Source organism: Pocillopora verrucosa, chromosome 5 (genome assembly GCF_036669915.1).
Source record: "Pocillopora verrucosa isolate sample1 chromosome 5, ASM3666991v2, whole genome shotgun sequence".
Classification (NCBI taxonomy): domain Eukaryota; kingdom Metazoa; phylum Cnidaria; class Anthozoa; order Scleractinia; family Pocilloporidae; genus Pocillopora; species Pocillopora verrucosa.
The window spans coordinates 8,138,711-8,159,657 of NC_089316.1; the positions used below are offsets into that span (position 1 = coordinate 8,138,711).

At 35.8% G+C, this 20,947-nt stretch overlaps 1 protein-coding gene across 1 annotated transcript; it reads left to right on the top strand.

The window, feature by feature from the left end:
• The first annotated feature begins 40 nt into the window (after nt 1-40).
• On the top strand, nt 41-20,798 carry LOC131794658 (2-oxoglutarate dehydrogenase complex component E1). The gene is made up of 27 exons (XM_059112192.2): nt 41-569; nt 3,429-3,623; nt 4,429-4,531; nt 5,095-5,195; nt 5,551-5,608; nt 6,472-6,568; nt 7,578-7,815; nt 9,362-9,470; nt 10,682-10,752; nt 11,016-11,144; nt 11,563-11,625; nt 12,093-12,209; nt 12,800-12,952; nt 13,493-13,598; nt 13,867-13,992; nt 14,809-14,959; nt 15,127-15,254; nt 15,865-15,950; nt 16,153-16,245; nt 16,970-17,041; nt 17,319-17,369; nt 17,517-17,591; nt 17,902-17,974; nt 18,327-18,436; nt 18,759-18,812; nt 19,685-19,839; nt 20,240-20,798. Exons 1-27 carry the CDS (start codon nt 375-377, stop codon nt 20,334-20,336), a joined length of 3,006 nt encoding a protein of 1,001 aa, XP_058968175.2. The 5' UTR covers nt 41-374; the 3' UTR covers nt 20,337-20,798.
• The last annotated feature ends 149 nt before the right edge of the window (nt 20,799-20,947 follow it).

Consider the following 20,947-nt stretch of genomic DNA (forward strand, 5'->3'; position numbering starts at 1 on the left):
CCAATATGACGTCACTGCACGAGCGAAGAAACACTACAAGGGTCTTACGAAAGTAGTCTAGCTCGTGATTCCCCAGCTATCTGTGTTGCTGATCGGAAGCGGCTTATTCTCAGAGGGAAAAACTTCTTACAAGAGAACTACTACAAAGATCGTACGCTTTTGGTACGTTTAGAACGGCTGTGCTTTCAAAGAAAGACGAATATAAAGGGCTACACAGCCACGCTGGAAACTAAACTGGCGAAAGTCCAATCTCTCGGAAGTTTAATGCTTTCGTCAAATCCATCACACTTTCTTCAACAAAACAGGACTTATATGACATTTGAACACTTGCTAATAAGGACTAGGACTTGAGTTTTATATTTTTGAAAGTGTTGATGATGTATGCAGCAAGAACATGTGCGAGATTGTTGAGGGAGCGTTTGGCAAGATATGGCAAGCCCTCGCTTCACAAGAGATGGCAACAAACTGCGGTTTTAGTCGCTCAGGAACCGTTTTTAAACGGTAGTAGTGGCAATTATGTGGAAGAAATGTACTTATCGTGGAAAGAGGATCCTAAAAGTGTACATCGGGTAAGTAATTTGTCTGATTTGTGGCCGTAAATTTTGACACTACAGCGCGCGAACGTTATTGATGTGAAATGTATTGAACAGCCACGAACTCTACAACCCGCGTGTTTACCCAAAAGCGTCTAGAGTTTGGAGTTAGTTTCATTCAAATCGCTTTACATAAATTCCTTCCTTATAGTGTAAAACATTTATAAAACGGAAAAAACAGTTCTAGAAAGATGATGCTTTTCATAGACGTCTAAAATAACACGCATACTAGTTAGTGCTTTTCTTTATTATGAGGAAGTGAACCTTGACCAGCCCATGACCCACCCTCTAAGCTAGGGCTCCGCTTTTTATTGCAGTGGCACGTATTGTTACGCTAGAATGCTCACTAGGTTGCATGTAGATATTGCTTCTAAAAGTGAGGTAAAATCAGATTTCACAATATTCTGAGTCAAAGTAAGTAGTGTAAAAGAAATGTCCTTTGACCTAGAGAAATCTAGCAAATTTTTGTAACTTTTTGTTAATTTTTTTTTCATGGGGTGGAAAACATAGCAGCCAAAGGAACAATGGTGGATATTGATGGCCAATTTTCAAATGAATTGCAAATACACAATTAGAAAACTATGCATAATTGTTCAAATCCAAAAACTGTAAAAGAGATTCCTGAGAGATAGGTCTCTTCTTATTTGTAAAGAACATAAGTAAAACAAGAAAAACAGTTCTAGAAAGATGATGTTTTTAATAATCTGTCCAAAATAGCAGGCGTCTATAAAAAGAGATGCATGTATACTTATAAGAACTTTATTATGAGGAAATGAACTTTTACCGACTCGTGATTCACCCTCCAGGCTAGGGTTCTGTTATTTCTTGCAGTAGTCACATTATTTTTACGCCAGAATGTTCACCAGGTCACATGTAGATATTTGCTTCTATAAAAGAGGAAAGTCAGATTTCACAATATTCTGAGTCACTGTAAGTAGTGTAAAAGAAATGGCCTTTTACTCAGAGAAATCTAGCAAATTTTTGTAACTTTTTATTCATTTTTTTTCATGGGGTGGAAAACATAGCAGTGAAAGGAACAATGGCGGATATTGATAGCCAATTTTAAAATGAATTGCAAATGTACAACCTGAAAAATTATGCATAATTGTTCAAATCCAAAACTGTGAAAGAGGTTCCTGACAGATAGGTTTCTGTGAGGAAACAGGAAAAACAGCACTAGAAGGATGATGTTTTTAATAGTGTTTCCAAATTAGCAGGCGTCTTAAAAAAAGACATGCATACATACTAATAAGAGCTTTATTATGAAGAAGTTAACCTTGAGTGGCTCATGACCCACCCTCCAGGCTAGGGTTCTGTTGATTCTTGCAGTACTCACATATTATTTTTACGCCAGAATGCTCACCAGGTTACATGTAGATATTTTCTTCCATAAAAGAAGTCAAATCAGATTTCACAATATTCTGAGTCATTGTAAGTAGTGTAAAAGAAATGTCGTTTGACCCAAAGAAATCTTGCAAATTTTTGTTTATTTTTTTCATGCGGTGGAAAACATAGAGGCCAAGGGAAGAATGGTGGATATTGATCAATTTAAAAATGAATGGCAAATACATAACTATAAAAACTATTGATTGTTCAAATCCAAAAACTGTGAAAGAGGTTCCTGAGAGATAAATTGCTTCTCATTTGTGCAGAACAAAACAGGAAAAACAGTTCCAGAAAGATGATGTTTTTAATAATCTGTCCACACTAGCAGGCTTTTAAGAGACATGCATGTATACTAATAAGAGCTATATTATAAGGAAGTGAACATTGGCGGGCTCATGACCCACCCTCCAGGCGAGGGTTCTGTTGTGTCTTGCAGTAGTCACATATTATTTTCACGCCAGAATGCTCACCAGTTTGCATGTAGATGTTTGCTTCTATAAAAGAGGTGAAATCAGATTTCACGATATTTAGTGTCACTATAAGTATTGTAACAGAAATGTACTCTGATCTAGAGAAATCTTGGAAATTTTTGTTTATTTTTTTTTTTGTGTGTGGGGTGGAAAACATAGCAGCCAAAGGAACAGTGGTGGATATTGATGGCCAATTTTAAAATGAATTGTAAATGCCCAACTTTAAAAATTATGCATAATTGTTTAAATCAAAAACTGTGAAAGAGGTTCCTGAGACAGGATTGGAAATTTCTTTGCAACCAGTGATGTTGAATGAAGTATTAAGCTGTCTTATTAAATGATTTGCAAATAAATTCTATACTGCCATATTTCTGCTCAGTAACATATCATGTTCTTACCAGGTTATTTAATATTATTCAGCTTATTATAAAGGTGTTGGTTAGAAAATGTTGATAATTACCTTATGCAACTTTTGTAGCATGGTTACTACGCGAACATTCGCCTAGTAGACAACTGATTAATCTAGTATTTATTGTCTATTAATGAAGTTCATTTAGGAAACTTCAAATTTACTAGGTGACCCAAATATTGTTCCATACAATCACTGTTCACTTTTATAACAATTAATCATGAGAAAAATTGACAAATAGATTCCATTTTGCTGTGCATCTGTTCAGTGATAGATCATAGATAAGGTCATAATGCGGTATTATCTGTAATCTATTTCTTAGCAGACACATGGCAACACAGAATCTATTTGTCAAATACATTTTAGCACTGTTTTTAGCATAGAGCAATTTTTAGAGTTAATTATTTCTTTTTTTCTACTAAGTACAGGGCTTACAGATTGACATTGTTTTCACTTTGCAGTCATGGGATGTAGCATAAAGCGGTCATAGAGTTAATTATACTTCTTTGTTTCTACTAAACAAAAGGCAGATTTGATATTTTGACTTCTTTTCTTTCATCTTTTTTGCAGTCATGGGATGCTTACTTCCGTCAAGTTGAAAGCGGAAAACCCCCAGGACAAGCTTATCAGCCACCACCCATCTTAGGACAAAGTCCTGGCATGGTAGCAACACCACAAACTGTTCCAAGTGCTGTGGATCAGTCAACAATTAACGAACTAGTGTCAGATCACTTGGCAGTTTACTCATTGATTCGTTGTTACCAGGTAATACAAAGACTGCAGTGGATTTTTTTCTTCTTTTTTTCTTTTTTGTTTTCCCACTAACTGAAGATGCACCAGGCAATTTTGGTTGTCAGTCTTATCAAAACATTAAACTCTCACAGTACTTCTCTCACCACCCATGTTCTTAACCCTTTAACTCCCATGATCTTATAAGTAATTCTCTTTACTTCTCCCGTACAGTTCTTGTGATGTTAGTTTGGAGAATTTGGTATTGGATCATCTTATAATTCCAAGACTGATATTTTTCTATATTCTCACCACTTGTCTGCTTGATATTGTATTGATATTGTAAGGAGAAATTCTGACTTGGTCACTCAAGGGAGTTAAAAGGTTAAACAGGTACTCACCAACAGTCAGGGAAATTTAAAGACGGGAATAATTCCAATTTTTTCCCCCCAAATTTCAGAGAAAAGTAATAATGAAAAATGATAACAATGACTCAAAATATATTTTATAAAACAATAGTTTTTTCCACCTGGCTTTTGATGCATGTGTGGTTCTTTATTTATAAGAAGATTTCTGTCCCAATTTTCTGCAATTATAATGTCAAACAGTAATTTTTAACCCTTTAACTCCCAAGATCTGATTGTTAATTCTCCCCTCCAGCTGCTTAACATTTCCTTATAAATTAGTTATGAGAACTTGGTGCTAGATCAAGTAGCAGCTTCTATTTGATAAGTTTGAATATTCTCATTACCTTTTTGCTGATTAAGGTATGGATATTGTAGGGAGAAGTTTCATGTTGATCACTTCTGGGAGTTAAAGTGTTAATAAATTCTTCTTGCAGATCCGAGGCCATCATGTAGCTCAGCTAGACCCTCTTGGCATCTTACAGGCTGACTTATCTGAAACTGTGCCAGCTGATCTCTCCCTAGAGTACTGGGGACTGGGTGAGTTATTAGTTTAGAAATTTTGTCCCTTGAAGACAGTCACCCAGTTGTTAAAATGACTAATAGTGCCATGCTATGGGTGAATCTCTATACAAATGCTGACAAAAGTATTGCGCTTTCCACCCAGTAGAGATTTATCTGGTGGATGGTATTAGCTACCTTTTAAACAATAGGGACCTGAGATTTCATTCAGGGTGGGGCATCAAAAAAATTGACTGGCTGTCAAGACAACTTTAACAGGCTGCGCTGATTTGCTATCAATACTTTCCTCATGTTAGATATATTAAACTTATAAAATGAAGAGATTTGACAAGTGGAGAGAAATTATTTGTGTAAAAAAAGTACTAATTTATCTGTCTCTTGAGGCATAAAATCATTATTTAATTATTTAGAGAAATTTGATGTAACAATTGATTAAATGTCAACTGTAACTGTCAACTACGTTGCATAGAAATGATATGGCTACTCTTACAGTTATGTTTGCTATCACTCGTCATTGATGTTACAGTAAGTTTTAACTGACATTTGTATTTACTAAATGGTTATTTTTTTCTTTTCTATAGGTGAGACTGATCTAGACAAAGTGTTTCAGCTTCCTAATACAACATTTATTGGTGGAGAGAATAATGTTCTGACTTTGAGAGAAATAGTGAACAGGCTGAATGTAAGCTGGAGACTGTTTATGAATTTGACTTATCAAATGATATATAAACCCTTTTACAGTACTCCCAACATCTCAATTTCAATTCTCAGATCTTTTGTCAGTCATAAAGGTCCCAGTTGTTCAAAGAGTGGATAACACTATCCACTGGATAGATCTCTATCAGGTGGATAGTGCTGTAAGTTTTATTAACTCTTATCCACTGGTCAGTGATTTATCCATTGGATAGCTTTATCTTCCCTTTGGAAATCTGGTCCAGTTCTTTTGATTTTAGCCTTGAGAGCTTGACATTGAGTCAAGCAATATCTGGAAGTTGATTTATTTTTCCAATCTTTTCCTGATTTTTTCTCTCCCACAGAATGCCTATTGTGGACATATTGGACTGGATTACATGTTCATTCCAGAAAAATATAAATGTAAGTAAAATATGATTTTTTACATTAATTAAAAAAATGCTGAGTGAATGAAAGTTGTTGCAATGCTACTGTTTAACTCCAAGGAAGTGATTTTTTTTCTTCAGTTTTCCACTTCCTTTGGCCATACATGTAATGTAAAGGCTTTATCATTAGTTGCTTTTTCTCATACTTTCAAGTATAGATATATGATTGGATAAAAACAAACCTCTTTTGAAGGGTATTAATAATGACCTATTACTTTGTGATGACTGTAGTTTTTGAGTCTGTTTTTTGTATTTTTTTCATTTATTTTTTTCAATTGAGTATACTAAATGGAATAAGTTTTTAAAGAAACTGTGATGTTAGCCCTTCTGTAGAAAATCCTTTTGCTTTTGAATTCAAATTACAATTTTTCTCTTCCTCTTCCTCTCCCCCTTTGTATTATTGTTGTATTCACATGCGGCGAGTATGATTTCACAAATTAACCAATCACGATAAAGAACTCTAACCTTGACATTGAAAGCTGACATGAACATTTTTTGCCTACTTTTGTTGGTTGTTTTTCGGAATTATTTTTAACTACTTTTGAGCTTTTGTTCACACAAATTTGTCTCTCCTTTGTTTGGAATTTTAAGAAGTTTTGGAGTTTTTATTTTTGATTTAAGAAATTCAATGTATAATTTTGTGCAAAGTGTGGACTCTAGCCTCTTTCTTCGTAAATGGATTCTTTACACCTTTGTTGGGACAAACCCTTGGCTTTGCCTCTCTCTGATGAAAGGCTAAGCCTCAAATATCCGCTTTTGAAACTCTGTTAGCCAGTTTACATCATCAACTCAGTTCTTTTTAATTGACTTGTTTTATTGGTTTTATCTTTAATTTTCAAGGTGACTGGATAAGGAAGAGATTTGAGACCCCAGGGATTGTACAACTAGATGTGGAAGACAAAAGAACTTTGGTCAAGAGACTCATTCGCTCAACTGGGTAGGAATTCCATGCTCATTATTATTGGGTACAGAAGTATTACCTTGAAGACCAGGCAACACCCTTGTCTTTTCATAAGGGTAGTATGGAGATTATTTTATGCAGAGCTAAAGGGAGCTACTAACAGTAACCTTGTCTATCCTTCTCAAAATGCTATTTCCCAATTCTTGGGCAATATTGAAAATTAAATTCCTCAAAGTGACTCCAAAACAGAAATAGAATAAGTTAAAAAAGAAGAAAAGAGACATTTTAAAACAGCAAAGGAACAGTAATGGTAAAATTAGGGGAATATAAAAAACATGTTGTAGGCAATGAATTTGAAAATGTTTACTTTTTTTTTTTCTCATAAACTTTAGCAAGCTTTTATTTTGTGTGTTTAACCCTTTAACTCCCATAATCTAATTGTCAATTCTCCCTTCCAGCTACTACATATTTCCCTTGAAATTAGTTATGACAGTTTGGTGTTAGATCAAGATAACAACTTCTATCTGATAAGTTTGAGAATTCTCATTACCTTTTTACTGGATACTGTATTGATATTATAGAGAGAAGTTAGTTGTTCATCACCTTTGGGAATTAAAGAGTTAATTTGGAAATTGGCATTTAAGAGTACATTTTCTTTGCTCTGCATTATCTTGTATCCAGACTGTGTTAACCCTTTAACTCCCAGATCAAATTTATAATTCTCCTTACTATCAGCCTGACAACTCTTATAATGTTAGTTCAGAGAATTTAGTATTGGATCAACTAATTATCCCCAAATTGATATTTTTCTTTATTCTCATCACTTATCTGGTTGATATTGTATTGAAATTATAAGGAGAAATTCTGTCTTGGTCACTCATGGGAGTTAAAGGGTTAAGTAAACATGGTGACAGGGTGAAATATAGAATACAGCTGATATTGTTTGTTTTGTAGATATGTTGTTGTTGTTGTGTTGGCCTGCAAGGTGGTTGAATTTCATTTCCCAGTTTTCCCTTTGTGATTTCTTCTAATCATGCATTGTTAGGTTTGAGGCTTTTCTCGCCAAGAAATGGTCATCAGAAAAGCGCTTTGGCATTGAAGGCTGTGAAGTATTGATTCCAGCAATGAAGGCAATCATTGACAAGTCAAGTGAGTTTGGTGTGGAGAGTATCATCATGGGAATGCCACACAGGGGAAGACTTAATGTCCTTGCTAACGTCTGCCGTAAATCACTGGAACAGATCTTTACTCAGTTTGATCCAACCCTGGAAGCGTCTGATGAAGTATGTATGCAGGGTCAATGGCACTTTCTTATTTACTCCTAATGCTTTTCTATTTACTTGTAATGCCTTTTTCCTTAAGGATGTTTGCATCCAAAATAGTGTGGTGTTGACCATAATGGGGAAGTTACCTTTGAAATGGTTATCTTACATGTTTTACAACAATTTGAAGTATGAAACAAAAGCTTTGAGCTATCATGCAGATTAATTAGTTGTCAAAACACTTGTATCTGCGTTTAAGCCCCATCCCAAACTTTAATCCCATTTTTTCAGCAAAAAAAGTGCAGCCTATCTGAGGGTAAATATTTTACTTCAGTAGCAGTAAATGATGTTTCAACAACTTGAGGGATTTCGTGATCAGATTTAAGTCTTATAACCCTATTCCTCAGGCTTTTGAAATGCCAGTTACTTCTCAAGGGAGGGAGCAAATGCAAACAATTGTAGTCAGTGCAGTGAATGATGTTTCAACAACCTGAGGGACGTTGTTATCAGATTCAAGTCTTATAACTCTGTCCCTTAGGCTTTTGAAATGCCAGTTACTTCTCAAGGGAGGGAGCAAATGCAAACATTTGTAGTCAGTGCAGTAATGAATGATGTTTCAACAACATGAGGGATGTTGTGATTGGATTCAAGTCTTATAACAACGCCTTGCAAGCTTTAGAAATGCCACTTACTTTCAAGGAAGGGAGCAAATGCAAACAATTGTTGTCAGTGCAGTGAATGATTTTTCAACAACCTGAGGGATGTTGTGATCGGATTCAAGTCTTATGACAACTCCTTGCAGGCTTTTGAAATGCTACTTACTTTTGAAGGGAGGGAGCAAATGCAGACATTTGTAGTCCTTTGTTATTTGGGGATCTTAACCTTTTACTCCTATGATCTGATTGCTAATTCTCCCCTCTAGCTGCTACACATTTCCTTGTAATTTAGCTAAGAGAATTTGGTGTTAGATCAAGAAAACAAGTTAAAGCTTATATTTAGTCCAAGTATTCTCATTAACAGTTTGCTATATGGTGTTTGGATTCTTAAGGGAGAAGTTAAATGTTAATCACTTCTGGAAGTTAAAGGTTAAGGATGCTTACTTCACCCCATTTAATATTAACCCTTTAGGCCCCACTAGTTACCAAGACAGAATTTCTCCATACACTATCAGTATGATACCAAGCAGACATGTAATGAGAATAAAGAAAAATATCAATTAGGGGATTATTGGTTGATCCAATTCCAAATTCTCCAAACTAACATTACATGAATTGTATAGCAGACAGTAAGGAGAATTACTCATGAAATCTTGGGAGTTAAAGGGTTAAAGAAGAGTCTTATTTGTCATGATTTCTTCTTTTAAGTCGCAGGGTAAACATATTTATAAGGAGATAGATATTGGGAGTAAAGAAAATAATCAATTTGGAGGTTTTTTTATTGCTGGATATGACAACAAAATTTTATTTTCAACTGGCTGGAAATGTTCTTGAACATCACTAACATGGTAGAATAGACACTCAGACTCAGAACTGGGAGTAATTAAACACTGCTCTTTCCTTCACCACAGGGATCAGGAGATGTGAAGTACCATTTAGGAATGTCTCATGAACTTCTCAATAGAGCCACAAACAAAATTGTGCGGTTGGCTGTTGTGGCAAATCCCTCCCATTTGGAAGGTTTACAACTTCTTTGTCTTTTATACTGTTGAAATTTTATTGTGCAATGCAAAGCCACACCAACAAAAATCACTTTTGATTTTGAATTTCCAATTTCTAATTTTTTTTTTTTAAAGTATTATTGTTGTATCCAAGTGTGGCAAGTATGATTTCACAAATTAGCCAATCACAATGAAGAACTCCAACCTTGACATTGAAAACTGATATGAACATTTTTTGCAAACTTGTTTTGGTTGTTCTCCTGGATTATATTTAACTATTTTTGAGCTTTCGTTCATGCAAATTTGTCTCCCCTTTGTTTGGAATTTTAAGAAGTTTTGGAGTTTTTATTTTTGCCAAATGCAGTTGATTTCAGAAATTCAATATATGATTTTGTGAAAAGTGTGGACTCTAGCCCTGTTTTCATGAATGGATTCTTTATGCCTTTGTTGGAACAAATGCTTGGCTTCCCCTCCCTCTGATGAAAGGCTTAGCCTCAAAAATCAGTAACTGACCTATTGACGCTTAGATAACAATATTCTAGTGTGGCAAACCACTTTTATTATCTAGTTTTGCTGACAACCCTCCTCTTGTGCAATATTGCACTTTGCAGTCTGGGAAGAAATTGAGTATTAGGGTACTGTCAGCTGTTTTAAACGGCATCTCTTAACATTCCCTTAACATTTGGTTGTACGAATGTGATATGTCAAGATATTTGGTTGAGAATTAGAGCTATGTGGATCAAGAAAATTCATTGTCAGTTTTACAACTCCAATAGCAGTTAAGATTTTGTTCTAGTATCAATGATACCAGGTTCTTTATGCCACTGCCATTATTTGTAAGTCATTCACAAACAAAACTTTTAGGACCCTTGTAAGTTGTTCAATACCAGAGGAGTACTCTACCTCAGCATTCCTTTAGCTTAGGCTCTTACTTCATTATTAATAATTCAAGCAAATGTTTATTTATAAATTCATGAAATCTGCAATGTCGGATTTATAAAGTAACTAGATTCTTGTCAAATGTTATTTTTTAAGCTTGCACTGTCTTTTCTTTTTCTTTTTCAATCTGAATTATTTTCCTCAAATTTTGCCTGGAGACACCTTTACAACGATGCATGATAAAAGTAGTAGACAGCTATTTTTTAACAATGTCTCTGTAGGAAGACTGAATTTTTACTATTAGTCGGTGTTGGGTCATGTTTCTCAGTCAAAGTTCTTGTGTACATTTAGCTGTGGATCCTGTTGTTGAAGGAAAAACCAGATCAGAGCAATTTTATCGAGGAGACACACAAGGGAAAAAGGTAGTAAATTGAATGTCAGTTTATTTTATCTCTTATAACTTGTAGCGTGTTGATTCTCTATAGCATAAGGAATTAGTGAATGGGTGTTGTTGCTTTCCCCTTTGGAATGCTCCTTTTAATTGTGCTTGCCAGCATGAAATTACAAGGCAGTGTGAACTGAGATAAAGGATTTGTACTTCCACTTGCATGTTGTAACACTGTCTTTACATTATAATATTTTGAGTAAATTTTTATTTATTTTTTTCTTTCATTATATCCAAAAGGTGATGAGTGTTCTTATTCATGGCGATGCAGCATTTTCTGGACAGGGTGTGGTCTATGAGACTTTCCATTTAAGTGCACTGCCACAGTATACCACACATGGCACCATACATATTGTTGTTAACAACCAGGTTAGTTTTATTGTTTTGGTAATAAATCACCATTTAAAAGAGCTATTTGTTATGGACAATGCCCGCTTTGGTTATGGTGTGCACTTTTTCTGCACACATGTAATGGTTATGATGATACACATGCACAAGAAGCACATTGTTATGAACTGAGGAAGAATTGCCCTTTATATCCTAAGGGTGACTAGCAACTAATTTCTCATTAAGGTGTTACAGCTGAGTCAAGCAGAAGGCTTATGAGAATTAATGAAGTAGTTGCAAACTTATAATTTCTCAATGTTTTACTAAATTATCCTTAACAGTACCATAGGAAACTTGTAGAGAATTGTATGAAGAATATACACACTGATGTTGGGATATAAAGTTTTGAAATATGATGAAAATAATTGTAACACACATTAAACCATGTCTTTAATTTCAGATTGGCTTCACCACTGATCCAAGGGTTGCTCGCTCCTCACCTTATTGCACCGATGTTGCCAAGGTGGGTGCACAGAATTGTATCTTCTAGTTCAAGTAGCTTCAGTTAACCACTCACTTTAATTCCTAAGTAAATGCGGGAATTAGTATATCTAGGTGGCTTCTTTGGGTCAAACTGGGATTCAAAGCTCTTTTCATATCATTAAAGTATATTAAGAAAACTGGCTTGGAAAATTTTGAACTAGAAAAAGATTGAAGATTATTTGACTCTAGGGAAATAAACACATCTGCAGAATGAAAAATTGTTATACATCATTGCAACCTTGGTCATTAGGGCTTCAAGGTCAATTTTTTCATGACAACCATTGGGCAACCTTCACGAAAATTTATAAATGGTCACAATGGTGTTTTATTCTCCTGAGAGAAACCCTCAAAAAAGAAAAAGACTACTTTGCTGTACCTTGGCCATTTGATTTAATGTATCTTGCAGCTGTTGTGTTAACTTCTCCATCTAAATATCTTATTCTTTAGGTTGTAGATGCTCCTATTTTCCATGTGAATGCCGATGACCCAGAGGCTGTGATGCATGTGTGTAAAGTTGCAGCAGAATGGAGAGCTCAATTTGGCAAAGATGTTGTCATTGATTTGGTATGTCTTACACTTTAAGTAAATAATTATTTCTGTCTGCAACTCTCTCTTAAAAACAGATTTTGAATTTTTATACAGTATCAATGCGAAATAAAAAGAAGACTGTCTTACTTGTAAGACTGTTACCGCATTGGAACTACATTATTGGGTCGTAAAGATTTCTATTTGTTAGCCATGTAGTGTGGCTAAGGTGGCTTATACGACTCCTCCCTCTTGTGAGATACAAGTTCAGGCAAATTGCAAAGAATTTTGGAGGCATGAATCTTTTCCAATGTGAAATACTCCATCTCTCGAACCTTCTCCCACATGAATACAAGCCTGCTGGTACACAAGGAGTAGCAGCAGTTTGAAAAACCTTGCATGAGATGCAGCGGAATTTGTAACTGATCTTACACCAAATTCTCCAAACTGACATCATGAGACAGAGTATTATGGCAGACAGTAAGGAAAGCTACTGGTGAGATCTTGGGAGTGAAAGGGTCAAGACAATTTAAACAATTCTGGAGAAAGGGCAAGTAAGCCTGAATATATTTATCATAAATGCCTTCTTCCTTTTCATGATCCAATTGCCCTCTCACGAACAATTTTAGGTTTGCTACCGTCGCCACGGCCACAATGAAGGTGACAATCCAATGTTCACACAACCAATCATGTACAAGAACATTAACAAAAAGAATCATGTGTTGGATTTGTACACAAATAAACTTATAGATGAGGGTGTTGTCACAGAGGAATGGCTTCAGGTATGTGCAGATTATGCGCTTATAGACTGAGTGAGAGAGCCAGACTGGAAAATATTTTAATTGAGGTCATGAGGAATGGACAGATTGCAGCTAGGTCTGTGCATCAAGAGGGAGAGCCAAGTATTTTCTCATCCAGACTGAGTTAACTAAGTCAACAAGTATTTTATCATATGGCGGTTGCTTTTTTGTTGCAAAGCCAAGTGGCTCTAAGTGGCTCTCTCAGGCCATCAGTATGGCCTTGGATGGGGAATTTTTGTCTAATATTTATTAAACCATGTGCTGGGCCGTAAGGGTCATATAATAAATGACTGATCAACCTATTGTGGTAGCCAGAGATCTGTCTAGTCTGAACATGTGACCATTCCAAAGAAAGTTTAAAGCTCTTAGTCTGCAGTGAATTTTGTAGAGGATGTTACTAGACAGAATAATTCAGGTCTCTATAGCTTGCAAGGATTAGGAGTATTGCTTCCTTACTTTTAGATCGGAGGCTTCTTGACTTGAGTCATACTTTAAAAAAAAATATTGTGTCTTTTCTTTCAGGAAGAGAAAGCCAACTACGATAAGATTTGTGAACAAGCATTTGCTGATGCAAAGTCTGAGAAGCGTGTACTGCTTAACAGGGATTGGCTGGATTCACCATGGAAAGGTGTGATCTGCTGTTTTAATTTTGCATGTCTATTGGAAGTTGAAAGAATCATATTATTACATTATGCATGTTTATCACTTCAAGGGGTCCAAGATTTAAAAAAAATTTTGTTGGTCCAAAGTTTGTGTCAGAAAGAGATATAGCCCCTGCGAAAAGGGTTTGTGTATATCACAATTTCATTTGATATTGAATAAAAGATAAATAGATGAACTGATGTCTAAAATTCAGATATCTATTGAATAACCAATTTCTCATTGTGTTTCAACAGGATTCTTCAAAAAAGGCTATTCTCCTACCCAGCCTGTGAAACCAACAGGAATTGCTCTTGACACTTTGAAGCATGTAGGAAATGTGTTCAGTGCTGCTCCTGGTGGAGACTTCAAGGTTCATGGAGGTAAAAAAAAGATGATCCTTCCCCAACATCTCAGGCTGCTCCAAGCTGTGGCTATTTTTGTAGCCATGACAACTAGAAAAAAATAGGGACTAAATTGGTAGCCAAAGTTGTCAATTTTATTACCTGTGTTCAAAGATCATTTACTTTTTAATTAGCAACTGCTAAGAGTGACTTGCATCTAATTTCTCCTTACAATACCACCCCCAAAATCACACAGAGGTCACAAGAAAAAGGGAAATGACCACCAATGATAGAAGCCCTGACTAGATTGTTAAACAAATTCTCCTTGTCAGCACCTTATGAAAATGTATTGAGAACAGTATGGAGAATATGCATACTGATGTTGGGATGTTAAGAACCAAAACTCACCATTCCTTCGTATCCATGAGGAATTTTTTTCCCGCTTTAATGGACTGAGGTCAAAATATTTCTCATGCTGTGCTGTTTTCTTCAATATAAATTTTTTCTTGTTTGTTGGTTGCTTCAATGTTAACTCTTAGACCCTGAAGAGTGATTAGCAACTTATTTCTCCTTACAATATCACCCCTGAATGGCCCATTCAAAAGGTCTTAAGAATAAAAGAAATGGTGCATGGAGAACAATATGGAGAATATGCATGCTGATGTTAGGCTGCAATGGGTTAAACCTTGAGATGTTGTGTGAATCTTTAAAATGAATGCAACATATGCCGCTCACTCCAAAGACAAGTCGTGTGATTGGCAGTTTTTTATGTTTATATGCAAGTGTTAAATGAAAGCAAGTATACCATACTACTACTGGCAGACCCTTTTCTTAATGAATGGATATCAATTTCAGGACTGCGCCGCATCCTTAAAGCTCGCCATGATCTACTGGAGAAGGGTTATGTGGACTGGGCAATGGGTGAAGCCCTGGCATTTGGCTCTCTTTTGATAGAAGGTGTTCATGTGAGGCTAAGTGGACAGGATGTAGAGAGGGGGACTTTCAGGTAGATACACTGCTAACAGTACCATGTAAGAGTATGGTGACCTCCTCACTGCTAAAGAGATTGTTGACCTCCTTTGATGCTATTTTTTTTTAACAACACTTACCCTCCAGTACTACTGATGAATTTTTCTATATGAGCCATTGGATGATATTTTTTTTCCTTCGTAGCCATCGTCATCATATTCTGCATGATCAAGACAAAGATAAAGTGACGTACTGTCCATTAAATGATCTCAGCACTGACCAGGCCATTTACACAGTCTGCAATAGCTCTCTATCAGAATATGCTGTGCTAGGTATGTTAAGTGCACATTATCAGCTATCGACATCGCGGATCCAAGCAGTTTGTGTCATATGAACTTTGCAATAGACCTCGCTCACTGTAGAGTCCCTGTGGCTCTCTGGTAGAGCATTGGAGCACAAAATCCAAAGGTCTAAGGTTCAACTCCTCATGGAGACTTAGAATTTTTTCTTTGTCCCACACTCGTGACAAGACAAAAAACATTTTTTTTGTCTATTTCTTTACTGAGCTCAAAACTTACTATGTCTCTAATTCTATTTACATTTATTTGTTCTTATTCATATATTTGTAGTGAAAAGTTCCAGCATTCCTCAAACAATTTTGCAGTAGTAACTTGTCTCATACTTTATTAATCAAGGTTAGGACTTTTTGGCAAGAGGGGAGGGTGTTTGAAGTCACAACTTACTGGGTCACTGGCACTAGGATTTCCAGATTTTCTGTCACTGTGCTCAACAGTCCTGTTCAAGACTGCTGTCACCCATTCATTTGCAAAAGATGATCAAGAGCTAAATTTTGGACAAAAAACAAACGTGAACTGCATTATTTTAACTGGTCATGCCAATTGCAGTTTTTATCCATAAAACACATTTTTCTTCATTTTGTAGGTTTTGAGCTTGGTTTCAGCATGACCAATCCATTTGCTCTTGTTTGCTGGGAAGCACAGTTTGGTGACTTTAACAATACTGCCCAGGTATGTCAATTGGATTAGTAAGAGAGATCAACATCTGAAATACTTTGGTCAGTTCAGCACAAGACTGAGTGTGATTTCATTCATTACTAACAGTAAGCCCTCCAAACCAGATCAATTCTAATGTTACAGGGTAATTGTGAAATTTAACGTCACTGTTTCAATCTATTTTTGTTTTAATTATAATTATTTTTACCCTCGGTAGTGTATTATTGATCAGTTTATCAGCAGTGGACAAGACAAATGGGTGAGACAAAGTGCACTCACCATGTTACTTCCTCATGGATACGAAGGAATGGTGAGTTGTAATTCTTTACACCCTAACATCAGTATGCATATTCTCCATACTGTTCTCAATACATTTCCTAAGGTGCTGATGAGGAGAATTTGTTTAACAATCTGGTAAGAGCTTCTATCATTGGTGGTCATTTTCCTTTTATTTGCGACCTTTATGTGTGACTTTGGGGGTGATATTGTAAGGAGAAATTAGATGCTAGTCACTGTTAGGGGTGAAAGGGTTATTCTTTCTTGAAGACTGCCAAAAGTGAAATCAGTCTGGGGTGAGTGGTGTGAGATTTGTGTTTATCATGACCATACCTTGTGGGGTTCAATTTCTAAACTATAGGCATCTTTAAAAAAGACGGAATTATGAATATTCTTAATAATTACAACTCATAACAAAGTCTGTGGGCCTGTTATATGCAAATAAGATGTTGTGTCTGATCGATGATGATAATTGCATTGTCCCTCTATTTAGCTTGATTGTCCAAAGCAACTCATATAAAGGGAATTGTCTGCTGTTATAAGATGTCGTGTCTGATCGATGATGATAATTGCATTGTCCCTTTATTTAGCTTGATTGTACAAAGCAACACATATAAAGGGAATTGTCTGCTGTTGTTCAGTTGCTTTAAGGCTCAGAGATGAAATATGGAATTTCACAATGGTTATGTCTAAATTTCATCTCTCTGTAGAGTGGAAACACACTTACAGTTCCATAATTATATATTTTTTTCTTTTAGGGACCTGAACATTCCAGTGCCAGGCCAGAGAGGTTTCTACAAATGAGCAATGACAACCCTGATGTTTTTCCAGTAATTACTAATTTCTTCTCATATCAGTAACATGTTATATAGTTCTTCAGTTGTCATATTTCATTATAAATTGCACAGTTTGTTATTTATGTCCAACACATTTTTTTTTGGCAATTCATCTCAAGTGATTGTTTACTTTCTAGTTTGTTCTTCATAAGTTTTTTTTCAAAGAATTTGTTTGCAAAGAACCACAAATTTAATTTATTATTCAGTCTTATCTTAGTCGGTATTGGTGGGTTTGTCTGTTACGCCTGTTTTATTACTTTCAAATCTGCAGACAAACAATGAACTCTTCGAGGTGAATCAGCTTTATTCCACCAACTGGCAGGTGAGTCAATTTTGTGAGTTTAATTTTGCAGTTAATAGTTGCAAATCATACATATATATGTTTTTTTTTTTTAATTTAGAATTATCCAGACCTCTTAAATTGTGATTTTACAGAAACCACACTGAAATGTGGGTCCTTTTTTTCTAGGTTGTTAACTGTAGCACACCTGCAAACTATTTCCATGTGCTGCGGCGACAGATTGCTCTGAACTTCCGCAAGCCTGTAAGTTTTTCTTGATACTTCCCTTCAAATTAGAAAGAAGAACAAGAATGTGTATGTAAGGTTGTTTTATTTTAAAGGAGTTTGGCTTTGTCTCCATAATTTGTGTGTTTTTGCTTGGTGTAAAATGACCTACAACTTGAGTGAGACTACAAAACATTAGTCCAGTAGTATATAAATACACAAGAGAGAAGAAGGGACAAGGCTAGCAAACATCAGCAAGATTGATAAAATTTTAAATTAGTATTATTTTATAATAGTTCATAAGAAGGAGAAGATCAGGTTGTAAATCTAACTACTTGGTTTCCCTCAGCTCATCCTGATGACACCAAAAAGTCTCCTCCGTCTAGAAGCTGCCAGATCTCATATTGATGAAATGGCAGAAGGTAAGTTTGAGAAAAGATTATGTTGGTTACATTTAACCTCTTTTGTCTTGAAATTTGAGTTTGCAATGAAATTCTGAATTTAATGTTTTCTAGTATATGAGGGTCTCAAAAGAACAAACACAGTGAAAGCACAAAAGAGAAGTTAAGATTATTTAAGTTTGAACAGTACCAACCCAAAGGGAGAAGTACTTTTCATTCCAGGAGAGCTTTTCTTCATCGAAATCACTTTACTTCAATCTATGATGGATCAAAACGTTATCATGGTCTTGCATTTGAAATAGACATGGACAATAGGATCTTCGATATTGACACCAAATGCAAATAACAAAATGAACTCTTACTTCAAATACAGGGACATCATTTAGACGTGTGATCCCAGAGTCTGGTCCAGCATCAAAAAATCCAGAGAAAGTTCGCAAACTCCTTCTTTGTACTGGAAAAGTTTACTATGATTTGGCAAAGGTAAGAGTTCTGAAATGCAACTCATTCAGTTGCCATCTTCGTACTCTCCTCACCACCACACAACAGGTTGAGGAATCAAATTTGCAGCACAGCAGTTTGAGTTCAACACACTTCTCACCAGTTACCAATCCCAGCTGCTCTCCTCCTTAGCCCGTGAGCAAAAGAGTGGCAAAGAGCACATATTTCAAGTATTGCAAGCATGCTACAGGTCTGACAGATCTCTGGAATCTTGCATGCTTTGCAGCTTACAGAGGCCACTCTTTCTGAGCGTTTAAGGAAGATCTTCTTACTCAAACTGAATTTGTTTTGTTTTATACTTCAGGAACGAAGCAAGAGAGGTCTTGATGAAGACATTGCCATCTCTCGTGTTGAACAGGTACACAAGTACCAGTACCTCTTTCAACCTATGATCACCAGGCTTTCTTGCCTTGCCTTGCCTTTCCTTAAGAAAGCCATGAAAGAAATAGGAGATGGTTACAGCACTGTACTTGCAAGCCCATGCTCTGAAGTTCAAGTCTTCTTAGCCTGTCCACATGAATAGTCCTATAGCTTGTGACCTTCTCATTAAGACCGTTACCCTTGCTACGTTTCCATGTTTCATGTACCTCCCCCACCGACACCAGCTTTTGTTGACTTTGTTTTCTGAAATTGTTGCATGTTTTAATGTGTATAGAGCAAATGGCATTTATGGAGCATTGAGACAAAAAGTTTAGCAATAACATTCCCTGTTTGTAAACTAGTTCTGGCATGTCTCTTTGCATGCACAGTGAGTGCATTTGTCTTTGCTCTCTGATACAGTGTAGGCAACAGTGCCTTGCACTGTCCATATTGTTAACCCTTGAGAGAATGAGCCTTCGTTTATTTTGCAGGAGAAACAGACAACAGTCGAGAATATCTTTGATTGTATCTGTGTTAGAGGTAGCGGTAGCTGAGAAATGGCAATGACCTTATGTCACTCGAAGACTAATACTTAGTATAACAGCAATAAACTGATGCTGAAAATTAATCAACAGAGAAACCCACTGATTTTAAGTTTCATTTTTATTTAAGTTGGTGTTGTGGTGTGTATTTGTACAAAATTATTTTTTCTGGTTGCAAGTTTTTATCATCAGTGGTACTTGTTTCAAGTGGAACTGATTTCATTGAGGATAGTAATAAATATGACATGCAACACTGTGACGTGTTTCACAGTCACTGTGGCTTAACGCTAAAGATACCCCTCTGTAACCTTTGGTGTCTTTATTTCAGATAAGTCCATTCCCATTCGACTTGATCAAGGCTGAAAATCAGAAGTACGACAATGCAGAGATTGTATGGGCTCAAGAGGAACCCATGAATATGGGTTACTGGACTTATGTTCATCCACGCCTTGTCACTTCTGTTGGAAACAATGTGAAGATCAGGTAATGAATAAAAATGGTTGAAGACCTTCCTTTATGTTTCATTTGGGATACATTATGTTTGATTGCATGGTGGCCAGTTTTCGCTTGTCATCGTAAGATGTCTCAGCTACTTTTGAAATTGGTTGTAACCATATTCATTTTCATGACTACCCTCACCAGGATCTGGTGAAAAAAAATATAAAGAAGTGGTGTGACAAAAATGAAGAGCTTGCCATGCATTAGGACAGCAATATGTCTCACTAATCTATACTTTTGAGACTGGTGTTTACTCACCTTTTTGATGAGCCACTTAACTCATTAGACTGTGATTAATGACCATTAGACAGAATGTCACTACACTTTATATTAATTTGTTTTCCGGTTATTTGTTTAGTCTTGCTTTTTTTTTTTCTTCTGACAGTTATGCTGGCCGTCCTCCTGCTGCATCAACAGCAACTGGAAACAAACATCATCACATTTCAGAACAGGAGGATCTTATCAACAAAGCCCTAGTATAAATTGTCTACCTCATTTTGAAAGACAGCTTTTAGTACTGAACCTATTTACTATGGATTTGAGAAACTGCAAGTTGCAGTTCAAAACAAGAATTATTGTATCTTATATTTCCCATATAGGACAATTTTTTTTTTCAGTATGTTTTGTTTTATCTGCTTCTGCAAGCTGTGTGAGGGAGTGTAACATAGAAGTATGATTTTTAATTAAACATTTATAATAAATTTTACGAGCCCAGCATAGAAATATATCTTATGACTTCGCAAAACCATGGGTTTGCCAACTGCTGAATGATGCAATCTGGATAAGTGAAATATGAAATCAATTCAATCCAAGAAGTAAGTCTGTATAACAGGCAAGGAGCAATATCAAAATTAATCTGCAAATTAGGGAAATAGTGTTTTTATTTTGGAGCGAAATCTGTAAAAACGTACTGATCTAATAAACAAATTACTGTTTGGTAATTATATCTGTCCATTTTATCATGGTGGTTAATTTGTTTACATTGTAAAAAAGGCTGAGATAAGAAATCTTACTTTACACAGATTTCCTACAGCAATTATTACACATCTTAATAGAACTCTTTTTAAATGGAAAATCCCAGAAATCATTTCCC